Source organism: Periplaneta americana, chromosome 12 (genome assembly GCF_040183065.1).
Source record: "Periplaneta americana isolate PAMFEO1 chromosome 12, P.americana_PAMFEO1_priV1, whole genome shotgun sequence".
Taxonomy (NCBI): domain Eukaryota; kingdom Metazoa; phylum Arthropoda; class Insecta; order Blattodea; family Blattidae; genus Periplaneta; species Periplaneta americana.
This window is the reverse complement of record NC_091128.1, coordinates 70802208-70823708: the sequence shown is the minus strand read 5'-3', so window position 1 is coordinate 70823708 and position 21501 is coordinate 70802208. Positions and strand designations below refer to the sequence as shown.

The 21501-nt window shown below is 37.8% G+C and overlaps 1 protein-coding gene across 1 annotated transcript in view; it reads right to left on the bottom strand.

Moving 5' to 3' along the window:
• LOC138710545 (ribosomal protein S6 kinase alpha-5-like) overlaps positions 1 to 21501 on the bottom strand; it is a 308053-nt gene that overhangs the window by 223062 nt on the left and 63490 nt on the right. The window contains exon 2 of the mRNA XM_069841517.1: positions 2790 to 2858. Coding sequence (XP_069697618.1) covers positions 2790 to 2858 — 69 coding nt within the window. The remainder of the gene's footprint in view (positions 1 to 2789; positions 2859 to 21501) is intronic.

The window sequence follows — 21501 nt, the reverse complement described above, 5'->3', positions numbered from 1 at the left end:
ATCTCGGTCTGATTCGTGTAGTACCAATTCGCGCACTTGCATTCCATGGTCGTCTCCGCCCAAAATTGCCGGACTATAACAGGATAACAAGATCTTAGCTTTGAAGGGCAAAGAATTGAAACAAACGGAGAAACTTCAAGTCTCCGTTTATAAGAATATTAACAAAACCCAAACGCAAAAATAAAATTAACGTTAGCAATAATTATGATAATGAAGATAATAATGATAAATAGTAATAATAATAATAATAATAATAATAATAACTAATAGTAACTTATAATAACACAAATAATAGTAATAATACTAATAATAAGTTCGCAGCTATTTAGGCGCCGAATTGTTGCCGTCTGTTCCTAGAGACTGTGAATGGGAACATCACTCCTCTCATCTCATCACATTTATCACATGGGGTCGGCAACCCGTGGCGAGCAACTTATCGATTTACTTTCCCCCAAATGTTGTCAAGGGTGTGGGGGGGAGTTGCCGCGCGCGGGGTAATGAACTGCCGGTCATAGACTTGAGTGGGACAAGCAGCGGCGCTTCCGTCTCTCTGTCTACGGATCCGAGAGCGAAACTGAATCAACTACGAACAGTATTTGTGTCACAGTGCTCAAAGCTTACCTACAGCATAGTCCTGCCTAAAATTAAAGTCAATTTGGTGCGGAATCGTTGTTTTTCTTTTACCGTGTCACAGAAGTAATAACATCCAACGTTTCGGAACTACGTAGCCAGAGGTGTGCTGGTGATAATTTGACAAAGGCCTCACAAAAAGAAGTGAGGCGGCTAGCGGAGAGATACGGAACAGGGGAATCAATGATTACTTTACGATGATATTATTATTATTATTATTATTATTAATAAATAATAAATAACTTTCTACCTTTAAAATAAGTTTCAAATTGCTATTTCGCTCACCTATGAGTTCAGTTCAGCTGTGGGACGCACTTAAGTATCAGTAGCGAAGCCGTGATTTCTCAGTTACATACAAACGGGATCGCATCTCATTCTTTCATAGCTTTGACGATAATTTTAAACAGGCATTAAACTGGACAAGTAGGAGAATGTACTAAGTTTAGGCCTATTTCTTTCACAAGTGGCAAGTTAATTCATTACACTAAACAGACCAGCTTCCGCACTACTAATAGTGATTTGGACTATTTTGGCTTTGGCTATAGTAAATGACAACGGGGAATATATTTTTTCTATAAAGTTATCCTCCACATCTCGGAAATCATAATTTTATAGAAAGTCTCCAACAAGCAGTGCAAAAGCGGCTAAATTCCTATATTTTCAATGATCGCTTTAGAAGAATGTAGAATAGGAAATGGTTCAACCAGAAAAGTGCGTTTATTTTATTGATTTTATCTAATGAGCTATTTTAACAAAATGTTCGGAACAAACACGAGTATGCCCATCTGTTAAATGCGTTACCTTGCCTTCCCGTCTTGAAGTGGTGGATGAGCTAGCGTCTCTGATATGGTGCAAAAATTGTACCGAAGTCATAAGTCTCTGTAAATTGTATGTGTTCCCCACTCTAACAAAATGGAATTATGAACTCATTTTGTTTGCCAAATTTACAAGCAGCTCCCACTTTCCTATTCGCAGCATGAGTCAAGTGGATCAGTAGAGGATGCCCTCCCCAGAAAAATTCTAGAGATTTTGCGCTAAAATTCTCAAGACTTTCTAATCACGAAAGAGCTAACTTCAATAAGAGATCTACGGAAAAAATCTGTGTTCCCATTTTAAATACAGAAAAGTCTTTCCAAACAAGAGAATGAGATGCGGATGAGGGAAATAATACAGAAGCAATGAGGGGGAAAGAGGCAGGTGGAGAGCGAAGAACAGAGGCAGAAAGAGATTGAGAAAGGGAGAAAGAAGTAGAAAGAGGGACAGAGAAAGGCAGAAAAGAGGACAGAAAATAGGCAGATAGAAGGAGAAAAGATGCCAGGAAGACAGGCAAATATAAGCAGAGAGGAGATAGTAACAGAAGCGAGAGAGAAGCAGGAAGAAAAGAGAGAAGCAGAGAATGGGGCAGAAAGACAGGGACAAGCAGAAAGAGAGCAAAAACATAGACAGAGAGAAGCAGAGAGGGGAAGAGAGAAGCAGAAATGAGGGCTGAAAGATAGACAGAGAGAAGAAGCAGAGAGGGGGAGAGAGAAGAAGAAAGAGGACAGAGAGATAAACAGAGAGAAGCAGCAGAGAGGAGAAAAGAAGGCAGAAAGATGAGGGTAGGAGAGAGAAGCAGAAAAGAGGGCAGAAAGATACGGAGATACCGTCAATTAAAAAAAAAATTAACAACTAAAAACAGACATAGAAGGTGACAAAACAAAATGTCAAAAGATTTTACACGTTTACACAATTTAGTATACCATGCTACAATTCGACCGCGCAGTGATTCCAATACCAGAATAGCGAACTCTTAATTCTGCTCATAATAATACGCAAAAAAATGTTATTATTTTCGAAACCAGGTCATTGGATTTGACCTTTATGATAAAATATTCGGCGCAGGCCTGTGTTATTTTATTATTTTACTTCTTTATTGAATACTTTACTAACTCATTGCCCTTGCTTTAAGTGACGTCGAATGTTTTAACTTCCGTAATATTTTATCAATTTCGCCTCTTTATCATAAGTTTCACGTTAAAAATATCGGACTAGCCAAATACAAGGGAAAGATGAACTTACATAACTTTCCATATTAACTGCAGATACGTTTCTGCGATTCATTATTTCTACAATTTCATCGCGTCTACACAACCACTACACAACTTGGAGCCAGTACTCACCTCCGGTTCCCAGAACTTTGAGCAACTCGAAGTTGGACATGTCCACTCGCCCGACACCAGTCAGGTTCACTGAAACAACAAGAAATCACAATGACAGCCACATCCCATCAGAACGAGTGTACAAGTTACAAGAACCGTTATACAGTACATATGAAACAGAATCAACCTTTTAAAACAGCTGCATCCAGTCCATTACAGACTTACTGTACATGGATTAAGAGTTAATACTTTTGTGCCCACTGCGAATATCGATAATAGCTGCGGCACTTTATGTGCATCAAATCTTCGAAATAATCGTTCCCAGCAAAGATCTATCTCTGATATCGTTTGTTACAATCTCTTCAAACGCTCCTGTAAAACGGTTTCGGGATTCGAAGAAATATTTTGCGTTTATGTTGTAATACTTTAACTTGTACTAAAAAGAATCTATGCTCATAATGCAGGCTTTCATACGAGGAAACAGAAGAAGTTTTGGTTATTAACAGTTATCTTTACGTAGATGACGAAGTTCCAAGTCGGGGGAGTAAGGAGAATGAGATAACACTATACTGTAGTTACTGCCAGGCTTAGGATCAGAGACAACTTAAGATTGAAGTGAAGTTACAGTGCAACGGAGTACAAATGAAGTGAGGTGACGCGTTGAGTTGTGTTTACCTGTGCGTTACTGTACAATCCGGTTCGTGATCAGAGATACAGTATTCTTCCGTCTCTCCCTACGAAACGAACTCACATCATCAACAGTCCATTTTCAATTCTTAGTGAACAGTTTTTTTACAACTAGTATGTACATGGTTGTTCATTGTAACGCTAACGACTTCAACGTCGCCAAGGAACATGAAAACTTGTGCGATGTGTCTCCTACTTCATTTTCCACAATCACTAGATTGTACTATTAACAGTAGAATATAACGAAGCACATTGATGTCGTTGTTTACATTCACAGTATGTCTGTCTACTATGTTCAAGGAACTCTATAGTCAAGTTGTGCGTACATTGGTTGCTACAGTGCCCCGGATCCTAAGCCTGGTTATTACTATAGCGTTTACAACTTTTCCTTTGTTTTATTTTTTTAAACACAAATTTAACGTTTTTGCCAGTTAAAATTCTGACATGTTACATAGACTCCACTATTAAGATACTATTATTGTTAACACATTAAAGTGAGCTAATGCTGTTCACATATCCACGTGCATACAGTCCACACCTGTGGAGTAACGGTCAGCGCGTCTGGCCGTGAAACCAGCTGGCCCGGGTTCGAATCCCGGTTGGGGCAAGTTACCTGGTTGAGGTTTTTCCTGGGTTTTCCCTCAACCCCATACGAGCAAATGCTGGGTAACTTTCGGTGCTGGACCCCGGATTCATTTCACCGGCATTATCACCTTCATTTCATTCAGACGCTAAATAACCTAGATGTTGATACAGCGTCGTAAAATAACCCAATTAAAAAAAACGTGCATACACCAACCGATTGTCGTCTGTTATAGTTTATAAACGGCACTTCTAGTAGCAGCATTGTATTTTAGTCCATAAAACCAATCATACTATAGGCCTACTACATAAATATGCTGTGACGGATTGTGAAGTTCACGTCATAGAGGGGGGGTTCAGTTGCTAAAAATCTACATTTGAAATTATAACATTTGAAATTTATCTTCCATAAGCACGTACAGAGATAACATGCCATTGACATTAAACTCATTCACCTTTACAGGTCTACTCATGTACATTTCGGCATTAGCCTTCGTTTGGTACCTACATAATTATTGCATTCGGCATTATCTTTCTCTTCACGTTTTTATTTTCCTATAAAGTCTCATATATTCTGCGTGACTGGTTCTTTTAGACGTTTATCTGTGCGTGAGGTTACATAGTTGCAGTTGTTAAGGTTACTGCGTCATGCTCTCAGCATAGCAGTTGTGCAAGCCAACACCGTAAGAGATGGATCAAAACGAATTGCATTTTTATAAAAGTCACATTTATTAATACAAGTTACAGAGTGATTGAAAAGGTTTCGCATAAACTTAAGGAGCTTATAGAGAGGTCGAAATACAACTTTAGAATAGGAACTTATGGTCTAGGAGTAATGCTGAGTCAGTGCATGCTTGGGAATGTCAGGAGCTACACTGCAGATGTAAGTTACTTTGCAATGAGGCACTTGATTCGATACGCTATGAAATGATGAAGACGTTCCTCTGCTACCACGTTTAAATGGGGTGAGATCCAAGGTCTTCATATGAGACATTCTTCCAGAACTGTTAGAGAATGTACCACTTATCGTGCGTCATCAGATGTGGATGCAACTAGACGGAGCACCTGCACACTTTTTCTCTTCAAGTACGTGACATAGGCCTACTAAATGACATATATACCGGGATCGGAAAGAAAGGTCCAATTGATTGGCCACCCCGCTCCCCTGATCGGACGCCTCTTGCTTTCTTCTCCTGGGGGCATATCAAAAATCTCGTCTACGAGACACCAGCTCCCGACCAAGAAACACTTCTCGCCAGGATACTTTCAGCATTTGATGAGATTCGTAAGACGCGTAATGTAGGCCTACTTCGTACAGTGTGCCAGAATTTGCTACGACGATGTTATGCCTATAATGGATGTGGTGATCGTCAATTTCAATAACTTTTGTAAAAAAAAAGTGAGAAAACATTATCTTTGCTTAACTTAAATGTGCGATTGTCCATTATGTAGTTCCTAACATTCCCAGGGTTTTACTGACCCAGGATTACTCCCTAGAGCAGCGGTCATCAGCACAGTGCATCCTCGGAGTAGTGTCTCTTACCCGCGGATAAGAGCTGCACTAGCGTGCTCCCGTGGCTGCTGGCGGATATTCTTCCTCCCTCTGCCTTCTGCACGACGGTGCATATTTCGATACACTCCTTACCCGTTACCCATTTCCACTGTCCTATAGTATAAGTTCCTATTCTAAAGTAGTTGTACTTCGACCCCTCCTTAAGTTTGTGTGCAACCTTTTGAATCACCCTGTATTTCAGTCGCAATATGTCCCGATCTATCCTTTACGTTTTAAACCGTAGCAAGTGTGACCATGAACATGAAAGTCTGTCAAATTAGGAAAGTATTAATTATATGTTTCTAGGTTATTGTGTAAACAATGTACAATTTTTTTAATTGGTTTATTTTACGACGCTGTATCAACATCTAGGTTATTTAGCGTCTGAATGAAACGAAGGTGATAATGCCGGTGAAATGAGTCCGGGATCCAGCACCGAAAGTTACCCAGCATTTGCTCGTATTGGGTTGAGGGAAAACCCCGGAAAAAACCTCAACCAGGTAACTTGCCCCGATTGGGATTCGAACCCGGGCCACCTGGTTTCGCAGCCAGACGCGCTGACCGTTACTCCACAGGTGTGGGCATATACAATTTTATTTTGGGAATAAAATAAAGGTCATTTTTGGATAGATCAGTCTTCTTTTTTCATTTATGTACATACTCGTATAACATGTTCTTATAAATACGTCATAGTATTAAGTTATTAGCAGCTAAAAAACGGAGTTGCGTAAGTGTACAGTATGTGAAAATCTGTCCGTTTCATCCTAGAGACGTTATTCATCGTTAAAATGGCAATGTTTAATCTTTCTGTTTCTATAAGAAACTTTCGGCCTTGTTAACTCGGACTCCCAAGACCTCGTAACGTGGCGAGCCACAGGTCTCTGGAGGCGTGCGGACCACTGTTTACACTCAACCTTGGCACACTGACACAGTTACAACACATTTCATTAAAAGCGACAGCGAATATTCTTAACACATTCTCAGTTAAAATATTGTGAAAGGACTGCCATTTTACTCAACAGAAAGTAAAATATTAGAAAGCACAAAAAAGCTGAATACTGAAAAATGAAAAAGAGACATGTTCTTACAAGCAGGCACTGCGAATGTGAAAGCAATTTCTTCAGAATTCAGCCATAATGAAATGGACTCTGACACCCATAGATACATTGATACTAAACGTCCTTGTGCGATATCGGGCAACAATTCAAGCAATGCGAAGATGAGGAATAGAAAAATACCAGCGCAATAGGAATGCACAACAGCGGACATGAAATTGTCGTGAAATACGTCAAAATCATGTATCTCAGAGCAGTATTAGGACTAAACAGAGCACGACCGTGACAGTTATTCGTGTACACGCTGGAATGCCAGAAGCTTGGTTATAGAACAATCCGTAACAGCTTGCCTCCGATTGGCATGGTAACGGACAGTTGAGCATCTTTGGTATTCTTCCATCCTTAAAGCAAGCAAACTTTCAAATTGAAGATAATACTGTCAAAACGTAAATACACAATGATTCACCAACTTTAAACCGTACTTACATAGCTTATTGTACTACTACTACTATACTATACTACTACTACTACTATACTATAACTACTACTACTACTACTACTACTACTACTACTATACTATAACTACTACTACTACTACTACTATACTATAACTACTACTATACTATAACTACTACTACTACTACTACTATACTATAACTACTACTACTACTACTACTACTACTACTACTACTACTACTACTATACTATAACTACTACTACTACTACTACTATACTATAACTACTACTATACTATAACTACTACTACTACTACTACTATACTATAACTACTACTACTACTACTACTACTACTACTACTACTACTACTATACTATAACTACTACTACTACTACTACTATACTATACTATAACTACTACTACTACTACTATACTATACTATACTATAACTACTACTACTACTACTATACTATACTATACTATAACTACTACTACTACTATACTATACTATAACTACTACTACTACTATACTATACTATAACTACTACTACTACTATACTATACTATAACTACTACTACTACTACTATACTATACTATAACTACTACTACTACTACTACTACTACTACTATACTATACTATACTATACTATAACTACTACTACTACTACTACTACTACTACTACTACTAGTAGTAGTAGTAGTAGTAGTAGTAGTAGTAGTAGTAGTATCAAAGTCGGCAATCGAACAGCGTGCCCCCTCCTTGACTTAATATTTTCAGTGCGGGTACTGTGCAAAGGACATGAAAGCACGTAAACACGAATACAGGCGTGTGCTCCAGCTTACAAGGCTGCCAATAGCACGTAAAATAGCCCTAAACTGAGTGATAAAACCTGGCTCCAAACACTACCGCAAACTATCGCGTTTACTGCGCCGAGACTATAGTAGGCCTACATTAACACGACGGTACATTGTCTTCACGTTTCAATTATGTGAGGAAAACAAGCATTATAAATGTCGGTGTAGTGCAATGAGTAAAAACACTTACAATGTTAGCTTTACGCCTCATATAATACAGTATGTTCGGAGAATGGGAGTCATTATAGCCTATAATGGTTAGATTAATTACACGTAGTCATAGAGGCCGTACATTTAACACACAGTTCGCTTTCTTAATAATTATTCTTAGAAGGGAACCTTTCAAAATCATGGCCTCACAATTAGGTACAGCAAAGACAAGCTTAAATTGAAGACAATATGCGTAAAAATGGTCTATCTCTCAAAATAAGAAACTATCAGAGTAGTGTTAACTCTTGGCTGCAAGAGATACTATTTATGAGTAGTCTAACATCAGGAAGCATCGTGAAGGTTAATACAGTATTATTCAGTCAAGGACAGGTCTGAGCCTCATAAGTGGTACCAACAAGGCACCATTTATGTGGCAACTAGGCTAGGAGTTAATGGGGTAGAATGGCCAATTCCTTTCTCCCCATCAAAATTCTTGTGTTTATTGCTCTGGCCTTCCATATTGAATGGGGGTTAGACCATTTTTGTGCACACGATATTGAAAGAATGAATAGAACTTCGTTTTTTTTTTATTTTATTGGGTTATTTTACTACGCTTTATTAACATCTAGGTTATTTAGCGTCTGAATGAAATGAAGGTGATAATGCCGGTGAAATGAGTCCGGGATCCAGCACCGAAAGTTACCCAGCATTTGTTCGTATTAGGTTGAGGGAAAACCCCGGAAAAAACCTCAACCAGGTAACTTGCCCCGACCGGGATTCGAACCCGGGCCACCTGGTTTCGCGGCCAGACGCGCTGACCGTTACTCCACAGGTGTGGACAATAGAACTTCGTACCACCATAGACTGAAAGACGAATTTCTACTTGTGAGGAAACAAAATTTGCTTTGGGCGAAGGAAAGCTAATGTATTGTGCAAATTTCTGAAAGCAGATCTAGTTATTAAAAGCATTCGTATGCAAGCTTTTACATGTTTAAAGGTATCTATATCCAAGGGTATATTAAAAAAATAGTATTAGATCACGGAAAAATATATCGTCCCTCCTCTGACAAACTAGCGAAAGTGGAAAATAAGCGACCCTGCACTTAAGGTCAATATTGCACTATTTAATAGTGCAATATAGACCTTAAGTGCAGGGTCGCTAATTTGTCACTTTCGCTAGTTTGCCAGAGGAGGGACGATATTACTACCCATTTATATTATTATTATTATTATTATTATTATTATTATTATTATTATTATTATTATTATTATATTACGTACATTGAATAGCATTGCTCAGAATCCCGGTGGCATTAGCAATCGCTTACAAACTTGTGTTTATTTCATATTAAAACTCCCCTGGGACATATGAATTTAAACATAATTACCCTCTCTCTCCCCCACCTTTGAAAATATCGATTCTCTCGTTGAAGCGTCACCTGCAGGAATAGACATGCCGACAAACGCGTCACTACACCAACAAATTCAAGAGAGTTGTGACTTTTTTTGCAAAGCTGTGCGATGGATGACGATTTTTACTTAATATGCCTTCTAAACTAAACTACGTAGAGTAGTCAGGGATGATGACGTGGGAAATGCTTTATTCTCACGTCATGAGACAAGAGAGAAGCAGCTTCATAATCGCTCTGTTGTTATACATAATATGATGTATTACGTAGTCTAATGTATTACATCACCATCACCATCACCACCACCACCACCACTGATAGGGGAAGAATAGAACTCTACAGCCCCTTCATTTTCAACCAATCCCACGTGATCTGACTGCAGTAATCTTTCAATTTCATCAGTTGAATCACTAATTTAAAGACGCTAAATCAACTGTGCAGTAATTTAACGTTATGGAATTATCTTTAAAGAGATGATAAACTTCTTTACCAAAAAAAAAACCTTATTTGCCCCTTAAAATTACGGTTTTAAGCCTAAAATTATCATTAATTACAAGAAGACTTTATTGTAAACAAAAAGGAGCTGACGTCTAGGCTACTTTATGTACGCAACAGTTTAAACAATGAGAATATACTCTATACACGCGTATTAAGACTAAATATAGCGGCTTTTCCCTCACTGTAAGTCAAGGTCTAAGGCATCATGCCAGACTCACGTTGCGAGATGACCGCTGATTAAAGTCGTCGTACGGGAAGAAATTCTCTCATGAAATTTTGGGAACCGATGCCCGCACAGCATTGTGATGAATTACAATTACATTAGGAATTCAGAAAGTATGGACACGTGTAATCTACATTATATAATTTCGTTGCTTACTCAAAATGTTGAGAAAACTACAGCACCTATCACGATGGGAAATGTCTCATTCGATTCGTTATTAACTCAAGAAATATGCAAAAAAAAAAAAAAACTAAAAAAATGACAGATTTGTTTATACATTTTATAATTTAACAAATATAAATAAGAAATGTGTATCAAGAGGGCTTTGATTTCGTTCGTTCAACGCCATTTTATGTGACGCAAGGATTTTAAATATTATCATAATTATTGCGGCTAAATCGTATTGTTTGTTACTAATGTTGGTCTACATACTGCTGTAGATCTCTACGCAGAAGGTTAGTGTTCAAATACTGGTGCGTAAAGTTTTTTTTTATTGTTAAATATACTTTATATAACGTTATTTTGTAAGACATTTTGTAGTGTATTAATTTGATTGATTAATATTATTGCTGTGTTTAATGATATTAGGTTTTTCAAGTCATAGCAAGTTAGCTGGTATAGATGGATTTATTAAAAGATTAGAAGTCCTGAATAGTGTCAGTAATGGGAGGCTTTGTATAGGCTTATAGAAAAAGGTGTGGTTCAAATAATGAATGCATGCTTTGCACCTATTTATCACGATGTTCAACTATTGTTCACAACCAAGATTGCAATGTGAAGTGAAAAGAGTTTGTTACTTTCATATAAATAACTAGGTGCAACTCTTATTCGAATCGTTTTTTTTTATTCGAGGGTACTTTTAAACCTCAATTAAGTTTATATAAATCAGAGGAATAAAGAAGGCCAAGATGGTGATATAGCATATACAAAAAACATTGTTTACAAAAAAATATTATTGTTATATAAGTCTCATTCTAATTGTGTCAAGTTATGTTTTTCAATCAGTCTTATGTTTGACTCAATTGTTCGCATATGCAGTATGTGAAGTTAGATTTTATAAAAAGAATTGTGTTTGGGTTGAATTGCTGCCTTCAATGACATTGTACAGAGGTATTGTGCTCCTTATAGCTTCATATTTTGGTCTAATTGTATATTTATTTACGGTCTTACTAATAAAAACTCTATATACAAACGTTTAACTGTCTTATACTTATACAATGAGTAGCTCGTTTATAAGTCGTGTGTAAATTCCTTACTAATAATCACTATATACGTCGTGTATAACAGTATAACTGTTACACAGCTACGTCATAGTTTCGTCATTACTTCGTTACGAAAGGTAATAGAATGTCTGAGGTTCTCTATTGCATCCGGTAGAGCGCTCTAGTGTGGCGTGTTAAATATCGATAGTACAACTGGCTCTAATCGATTACCACACTGCATTTTGGTCAAAGAGTACAAGCTACAGCAATATTATTCTAATAATTCTATGATCTTTGATTTGGTCTTCTGTGGTTACAAGGTAACCATCATGATAAAATGACAGTCGATACGAACAGCTGTTAGAGGGGCAGCCATTTTTTCTCTATATACAACGCTTAAACAAGGGGTTTCGTGTATATAACTACTGCAAAGCAATTCCCATTGTATAGTTACAGCCTGTTTATACGTCTATAGCTTATTTACGGTTTATTAGTAAAGTTTTCTGTCTCAACTCTGCAAAAGTCTCGTATAAAAACTATACACGGTTTATTAGTAAGACTTATTTTTTACATAGTTACTCAATATACAAGCAGCTATTGTTGCTTCAGGACATTAGCATTCTATATAAACTTGTAAGTTATTTCGATAAAGTGAGATACTGATATCGTAAATAAACCTAAATTGCCATAAAATTTGCACCCCAAAGCATTCCTTTTGGCAACTACATTAGGATTCCAGAAAGGACATATTTTTTTCTACATAAATTTGGAAGATTTTCTCGTAACATGATCAGATGTAGACAGCCTGTTTGTTCATGGGAACAAGGCCAGAAAACGAATGGAGATGGTTCATATGCAACCAGTTTGTCGTCTCCACGGGTCCTGTTATACCTGCCAGCGATCGGTCTCCAGAGCTTCCCAATTCCCTGCATGCGGGTCACTTCCGGTACGCGGCTAACCTTGTTTGTTTGTGTGCTCGTCTTGCTAAACGGCCCGGTTCTGCGTCCTCGTTAATCATCAACTACCAAGCAGGTTAGCCTCCTCGACAACCTGCGGGATTCCGTGTGCAACTGTCAACAATCTCAGATGTGACACGGGGAGAATATCAACAAGTTTGGGAGACGTTGGGAGTAACAGGTGGTCACGTGGCTGATACGCGCTGCCTCGATTATACAGCTCGCATACTGTTCTCATTGCTGTAACAGCCTATTACATAACCTTATTCTCAAACACTCTTAATCTCTGTTCCTCTCTCAAAGTGAGAGTCCAAGTTTCACAACCATATAGGACAACCGGTAATATAACTGCTTTATAAATTCTAACTTTCAGATTTTGTAACAGCAGACTAGATAACAAAAAGCTCCTACACCGAATAATAACAGGCATTTCCCATATTTATTCTCCGTTTATTTTCCTCCCGAGTATCAATTATATTTGTTACTGTTGCTCCAAGATATTTGAAATTTTCAACCTCTTCGAAGGATAAATTCCTAATTTTTATATTTCCATTTCGTAAAATATTCTGCTCACGAGACATAATCATATAGGATGCTTATAATAATAATAATAATAATAATAATAATAATAATAATAATAATAATAATAATGATGTTGGCCTATATTATTATTATTATTATTATTATTATTATTATTATTATTATTATTATTTCAAAAACTGCAAACATGTTGAAACGGAAAATGCTGATGAATAAACAAGTAAAACAAATATTTCTGTTTCTGGGGGGCTCAACATTTTTATAAGGAAGACTCAACACCCCTTGTCTCCCATCTAATTACGGTCCTGGTGGTGTTTTGTGTTGATCTTCGGTGTCTGGAGCGACAGAAATCATAACCAAGACAAAATAATTTTGTAAATAATACATTCCAATGGAGAGATGATTTTTACTTCAGACCAGCTGTACGCCTCTGCCAGTGTTGCAAATTTAGTGACTTTTTCGGCGACAGTTTCTTTTACTTTTTCTATGACTTATATATGGGATTTAGCGACTTTTTCATCACCTCTAGCGACAAAAAAAAAAAAAACTTTCTCTATTGATAATAAAGAATCTAGTGACTTTTGAAATAATGTTTGGCGACTTTTCATAAATTTCAGTTGGCAACATGGCCTACCATTTCGGTCTGTTTATTAAACTTAATGTAAAAAAAAAAATAATAAAATAACCGTTGGATTTGGTTTGTAGCGAACCGCTATTTTGTGTTGATACCAGAGACTCATTAATTCCTTTACTTAAAAGTATTATAGGTCTATTTCGTGTGCATCATTGGTGTATAAATTGATTTGTAAAATACTGAATATGAGCGAAATCTAACAGTTCAGGAGAAAACGCTACAGACAGACAAACAGTATGCGCACAATGACATATTTCCGTGAAAATGTAGACGTATAACCGTTTCCTTCAGCATCAGAATAAATTTTCTGTATGTTTCATATCGACACTGAGCCTCCAAAATCCGCTATGAGCTTTTAAGGGTATATGTACGTGAACGAACACAATTATTATCAGAAAATGTAGGCTCCAAATTTCTAAAATTTTATAAGGAAATGAACTCACAATTGGACAAACATTACAAGGTACCACAACAAGACTTAGAAGTTATATATCTGATAAAAGTATAAAAAGATTACTAATAATATTTTTAAGAATTCACTTTTTACGTTAAATTACATTTTCCAAAATTTGACAATTTTTACACTTATTATTTCATAATTCCACAACAATTAGAGTTAGAATTCTGAAATTTTGTACACTGAATTAATATGCATTTATGCAAAAGGTAGAGTACAATAATGCCCCTTTCTTTGAAAATGGAAAAATTAGGTCACAAACATTATGTAAATTTTAATATATTTTATATAGGACAAATAAAAGATTAATTTTATTGTATTAAAATAAACAACTCTACATGTCTGAGAGTAGTATAGAAATAAGTATTCATTACATGCAGGAAAAATATTAAAGCTGTCGGAGAGATCATAACAATGTTATGGTTACCAAATGATGTAACTGCAGAATTTTGTTTTCATACTCTGATAAAACTGGTTTGAAAAATATTATTAGTAACCTTTTTTATACATTAATCTGATATTTAAGTTCTAATAAGTCTTGTTGTGGTACCTTGTAATTTCTGTCCAATTGTGAGTTCATTTTCTTATACAATTTTAGAAATTCAGAGCCTTCATTTTCTGATATTTGTGGTCGTTCACGTACACATACTCTGAAACGGCTTTTTCAGGAGGAGGAAAAAAAAACATTATCACTTTTAATTTCTTGTCTTTCAAAGCTACTTTCGGTACAGTTTCATCATTTTTCATGTAATGATTGAAATTATACGGAAAGTAGCTTTGAAAATCACGTAATTTTTTTTCTTCTTTCTTCTGAAATATACGTTTAAATTCACGTAGCGGATTTTGGAGACGCAGCGACGATATGTGAAATTGGAAAGTTCAAGGGCCCTTGTAGGAAGGGGCCCCTCAACTCCATATCACTAGCGGACACCACAGATACGCAAAGATTCTTCATCGCCGTGCCATCTTCCTGGCAACTCTGCGTTACGATGCAATTAGCATCAGCAGGCGCTGGACTTCATAGTTGACGCGTGGCAACGACATCTGACAATCAGCGGCTGCGAGCAGGTGAATCACTTACACTTCCAATTTGCATAATGACCAGGTGGTCGCCGCACTTTCGACCTCGTCTACGAGACGGTCGTGACGCCTCATGTCCTCTTATCGCATCCCCAGCCTTTCCGGAATTAGGGAAGTCCAGTCTTAGCATTGATTTGTTTTGTAAATACTTTCATTGCGTCCTTGTGACCAAGGGGTTATCTTCGATATGCAAGCAGAGCGATTGGGTTTTCTTTCCTGAATTCCAACGCAGTAGCAGCTCAAAGGCTGTTCTTTGTTGCAACTTTGGACACAGATAAAATAAAGTTCTTCACTCCACATGATGTGCACAGAGCTGTTAAGATGTTGTGAGAGCGACCGGTCCACGTGGTGTGGGGACAGCGAGTGTGACTCGTATTCCGGGTGGCTGCTTTCGAATACCGTTTGAGCTGTTTACTGGTTCGGATTTTTCCAAAGTTTTCCCAACTATAAGGTCAATGGGTGGTAGTCCCATGGGTTGAAACCATGCAAGTGCGGTAATGGAGTTTTCTTTCTTGATTGCCAACATGGCAGCGAAACGACTGTACTTCGTTGTAACTCTGGATAGGAACAAAGTGGGAGCTCACCTCTTCACATGCTGCAAATAGCGTTAAGACGTGGTGCAAACCACAGGTATGGTGTAGGGACGGCAAGCTTGGGCTGATTACTGTTTGAGATTTTCCCTAATTGTAAGGCTAATGTCAGGTAGTTTCAATATAATGAACTCCAATAAACCCATCACTTGTTTTCAGTTTTGAAAACAAGTAAGTTACATCAAAAGCAGCATGTTTGCCTATAGTCGAGTCGATTGTCACATATTGATTAAAATTCAAAGTTTGTCATCAGTTCATCAGTATCTTATATTTAAAGTTCGAGTAATAGAGGATATTTGGGGCTAAGAGGGATAAAGTTACAGGAGAATGGAGAAAGTTACACAACACAGAACTGCACGCATTGTTTTCTTCACCTGACATAATTAGGAACATCAAATCCAGACGTTTGAAATGGGCAGGGCATTTAGTACGTATGGGCGAATCCAGAAATGCATAGAGTGTTAATTGGGAGGCCGGAGGGAAAAAGATCTTAGGGGAGGCCGAGACGTAGATGGGAGGATAACATTAAAATGGATTTGTGGGAGGTGGGATATGATGGTAGAGACTGGATTAATATTGCTCAGGATAGGGACCAATGGCGGGCTTATGTGAGGGCGGCAATAAACCTCCGGGTTCCTTAAAAGCGTAAGTAATATAGGATTGTTCATGTATAATTTAATAATAACAGTGGTAAATAATAATTCGTGACGCGACAGCCCATGAAGGGCCAGGGTCGACTAGCCGGCTGGTGGTCTCACGTCCACATGCCTCAGCAGAGGTGACCGATCATCCAACCAGAACGGAGATATCGTGTGGTTAGCGTGATAATCCACCAGCCGTCTTGGCTGGTTTTTGTAACTGGATTTCGCTACCTATTGTAGCTCCCCAAATTCATCACACGATGCTCGGTGGGCAACGGTCCAATATACTGACCGAAATTTCGTGAGAAAATTCTTTCCCCATCCGTAACGTGAGTCCTGGACATGATGTCTTAGACCACGACGCTACGGCGCGAGACGGCAGTGGCAAAGATTAAAAAATATTCGAATTGCTAGTCAGCAAAGCAACATACAACTCTCTGTGATGTGACAAGAATATGTTTTGCTACATTGTCTCTGAGAACATATTACCAATTTATTGCTAGCAAACAACATATTGCACGAATAATTCCAGTGATTTTTTCCCCCTTCCCTTTATGTATGTTAAGCCTGCATGGCCTTGGGCAATATGTTTAAAAGGAGGAAAAGCTTTTTTCATAAACTTTTAAACTGTCTGTTAGTTAGAGTCTAACGAATTCAAATAGTGTGTATACGTCCGTCATTGTATATCACATTGAAATATTTCACTTTCTAAGTCGCTGATTTCTTTTCACATGTAGGATTAAACCTCCCAACCTCCCCCCTTGTGCACGGCCAAACAATGTTGTATTCGCTACTACTTTAGTCCATTTAAATAACTACAATATTTCCTTCTTCGGTCCAAGAACTTGGCGCTATTACAGATGTTCGCGCAACTGATATAAAGTCGTTAGGCCTATACGCTTATTAGGTTAAAAAAGTAATATGGTGGCACATTTAAGAGTGCGTTCACAGTGGAAAGTTAACGTCAGCTCATGTCGCCTAAATAAGACCTACATGTCATTACTAGGGAACGGATTTCTAGGTGTTAAAAAAGGAGATTTAGGACTTCATAAAATACTATTTAGAACTTTTAAGAGTTTATATAAAATTATCAATCAATAATTTTAATTTAGTACATATTCAATGTTGGTGGAATTTATGTACGAACAACTGGTGCTGACAATTGAGTGCTACTGAACTGAAGAATCAAATTCTATCAGTGAAAGATTGTCAGTTTCATGACTGCTGATTTCTCACAGTTTCATTTCGCATAACGGGGTTGCATTGACTCGAAAACTTAATTTGTAAGCTCTCGCCTAACGGGGTTCAAATGACGCTGAAAGTAGGCTAATTTGTAAGCTCTCGCCTAACCTGAACAACCTACCACCCTTTTATGCTAGGATGTACTTTTCCAAACGAACTTAGGTTACAGGAATTAGGTAAAATCTTCCTCCCTTCCTTTCTAAGACTAATATGAACGAACATGCCAGGCCAGTGTTTGCCTGTAAGAGATTTTTTTTAAATTTTAAACAGCATTTATTTTTGTTATTTTTTTAGGCATTCTTATATTACCGGTAACTTTATTTTAAATATACGCAAAATACTAAAAATGTGCTTTTCAGGCACAAACACAGTTTTTAAGCGTCTATGCTTCATTTAGGCATTTTAGATCCTATAGAATTTTAATAGGGGGATCCTGTGTACATGAAACTTAGAGATATCTGAATAACATAGTCTAGAACGTAGCAAACAAAATAAGTACGGAACTAAAAATCCGTTCCCTAATCATTACAAATTCCACAGACGCTAGGTAACTAAACAGTTGCTAGAGTCCTTAAATAATCTATTTAAAAATAGGTGCTACAATGGATGTAAATAGATACTAGCTTCAATATTGGTAGATATCTAAAACTTCGCCAGTGGCCAGTCAAATCCCTAATATGAAATCCACACGGAGCACTCGAGGGTACTTCACACTGGTAATTTGCTAATCTGGAAACTTCTTCATGGTGACGATGACATACGTGATGGCAAAAAATTAGTGGAGTGATAAAAGGGAAAACGAAAATAACCCAAGATGACATTAACACAAAGTTCATTTATTGTCATCGGTATTTGCATCCCAGTCTTTGGAGTACGAACCCGACGATATGTAACTCAGTTAAACGTACTCAGGAAGACAGGCGTGAACTTCCGTGTCATCACCTGAAAATTTGAAGCCGAATATAGAGGCATGTGAATTTTCTCGCGCAAGCTCCAGTATCGTATTTTCCAATTGAAAAATCCATAAACGAAACCTGGCGAACTGGGATGTTACCGAAGTCTTTGCAGCCTACGAACGATCTGGGCCAAGCTCAGCATGTAATAACAAAGTTACAGAAAAAAAAAACGAGTTCCGTTAGGTCTTTCTCCTTTACTGACTCGATAGCTTCATTTACATAATATTACCTGCTGCTGATACATTACACGATTGTAAAATAGCCTAGCGGTCTTATGGAGATGGACAAGAAGTCAAGTGTGGTACACTCCTGAAGAAGCAGTTATTTGCGTTGTATGTGCACACGCTTAACCGGAATATCAGTGCAGCTTTGTTGTATGCTATCATAGCTAGGTAATTCTCAGGTGTTGGCGCCAAGTCAGGAATTCAAGTAGCGGCTTCTTGTTTCTTAAATCGTTAGCCGAAAGGGTTCAATGCAGTTGCATGTCCAGAGGAAAGCGCTACCATGCAGGAATTTGCTGTCTCTGATAACAATGCTTACAAATTATGGAGATTGTACAGTATAGCAAGAAGGCGTCCAGAGAAAATCACCCTAAAGCTTGCTTGTATGTATGTAGCCAAATTATTTATATATAATATATTCAATGCAATTTCTCTATGCTCTCTACTCTGTATCTGGTTCTGAATGAACAAGACTACTCGTGAAGTATATAAAATATCACAACATTTCCAGGGTTTCAAATATTTTCCTCTTCTTATGAATAACGAAGCGAGAAATAAGAGTATCTTACTCGCTGGGGTCGTTACAACTGACTAAATTTAAGCGACCAACAATTAACAGAATAACAGTGAGGAACAGAAAGAAATAGGTGCATCTCTACACAGGAACTATGTCTATTATCAGAACAAACCCTGCTGAGGGAAGAAATAAAGAAACGTTCATGAAAAACAAGTACCGGTAGCAGCATACAGAAGTTAGCACTGGATTAGAATTTCAGGCCAGTAGAAAGAGAGAATGACCGCTAAATATTTCGAGGAGCTAGCTGAGAAAGTCAAGTGAGCTGGCTATTTAGTGAAGACAGTCAAATTAGCTGGCCAGTATGGAATAAGCTATTATTATTATTATTATTATTATTAGTTTATTACCATTCGATAATGTATGGAGCAGGATAGGGGAATATAAAGTAGGGTAAATACGTTAAAATCTGGACACACAGGGATGAGGAGAAAAAGAAATCAGTAGCAGGAAGAGAAGATAAAGAAGAAGAGCAAAGTAGAGATGAGCAGGGAGAGGAAAAATGAGTGAAAAAAACGAAAGAAGGTGAGGAGATAAAGGGGGGAAGGGAAAAGAAGACACAAGGAAAACAAGAAAATATGAATAAAACGAGAGAAGGAAGAAAATATTAGGAAAAGAGAAACAGACGAAGAGAAAAAAAAGTAAGACGAGAAGAACGGAGATATGAAGAAAGGACAGAAAGAAAAGCAGAAAAAAATTAAGAAAAGATGAGGAAAGATTAAGGAAAGATGAGGCAAAGGAGCGAAGAAGATGAAGAGAAAATATATATAGAAGAAAAAATTAGGAAGAAAAGAGAATAAGGAAGACAAGACAAGAAAGAAACGATGGGAAAAAGAATAAGAAATGAATGTAAGTAGAAGAAGTAGCGGATAAAGAAGAGGAAGGAAAAAGAATATGATAAGTAGGAGTAAGTGAAAAATTAAAGAAAAGACTAGAGCAAATTGGGGAAAAAAATAAAAAAGTAAAATATGATTAAGACGAAGAGGGATAAAAGGAAAGGTGCGCAAAGGAGGGAATAAGCAATGTCTGTGTATCCAGACTTCATGACAACTCTGTAGAGTGAAATCGAACGTATTTCACTAGTAGAAGTCAGTATAATAGGGCATATTCGCAGGAGGTGAAAAGAAGCGTAAAATAGCATTCGGAGCTGCAAGGAGGAAGTAATGATACTACTGTAGCAAAGCGTTCCGTTAAACTTACCAACTTAACTTTCTAGTCGTCCATCATTGATCCAAATTTCGTCATCTGTACTCTCACCGTACTAGCGTTGATCCCTCGAGCAATAAAAAATCCCACAAATAAAAAACATAGCGTAAAGAAAGAGTGATGTAGGAGACTGCGTAATTGTGTAATCACATTATTAACTGCAACAATGTATAAGGTGACCCACAAAGAGTTGCGAGTGAAGTTTCGGTGAGTCACGCAGCTATATCCTGTGGCAGGGCAGGCAGGACTCTGAACTGAAAGTCCTTGCGAAGCGTACTACGTTGTAGTTGTGACCTTCCATTTTCTTACTTCTCCCAGTCCCAAGGTGACCTGAACGCAGACCAGACCTGTTACTGAATTTGTCAAGACTTTCTCATTCCCACTGCATCACGTCTCTTCAGAGCCCAGTCACTTCACCAAGCAGTAACGAGTCTTACAATGCAGCCGAAATATGAAGGAGAGTGAAGGGAAAACGATGGGGAGTAGGAGGAACACAGAGAGAAAGCACAGGGAGAAAGAAGGGATAGCGGGCACAAATAAGTGACAGGGGGAAGAAACAAGGGTCAGAGAAAAAAAAACAAGGGCCAGAGAAAAGAAACGGACAGAGAGAAGAAACAAGGGACAGAGTGAAGAAAGAAGAGACAAAGAGAAGAAACAAGGGACAGGGAGAATAAATAAGGGACAGTGAGAAGAAACAAGGGACAGACGGAAGAAACAAGAGACAGAGAAAAGAAACAAGGTGCAGAGTGAAGAAAGAAGGGAAAAGAGAAGAAACAAGGGACTAGACAGAATAAGGAACAGTGAGAAGAAACAAGGGACAGAGAAAAGAAACAAGGAACAGAGGAAAGACACAAGGGACAGAGAGAAGAAACAAGGGACAGAGAGAAGAAACAAGGGACAGAGAGAAGAAACAAGGGACAGAGAGAAGAAACAAGGAACAGAGGAAAGACACAAGGGACAGAGAAA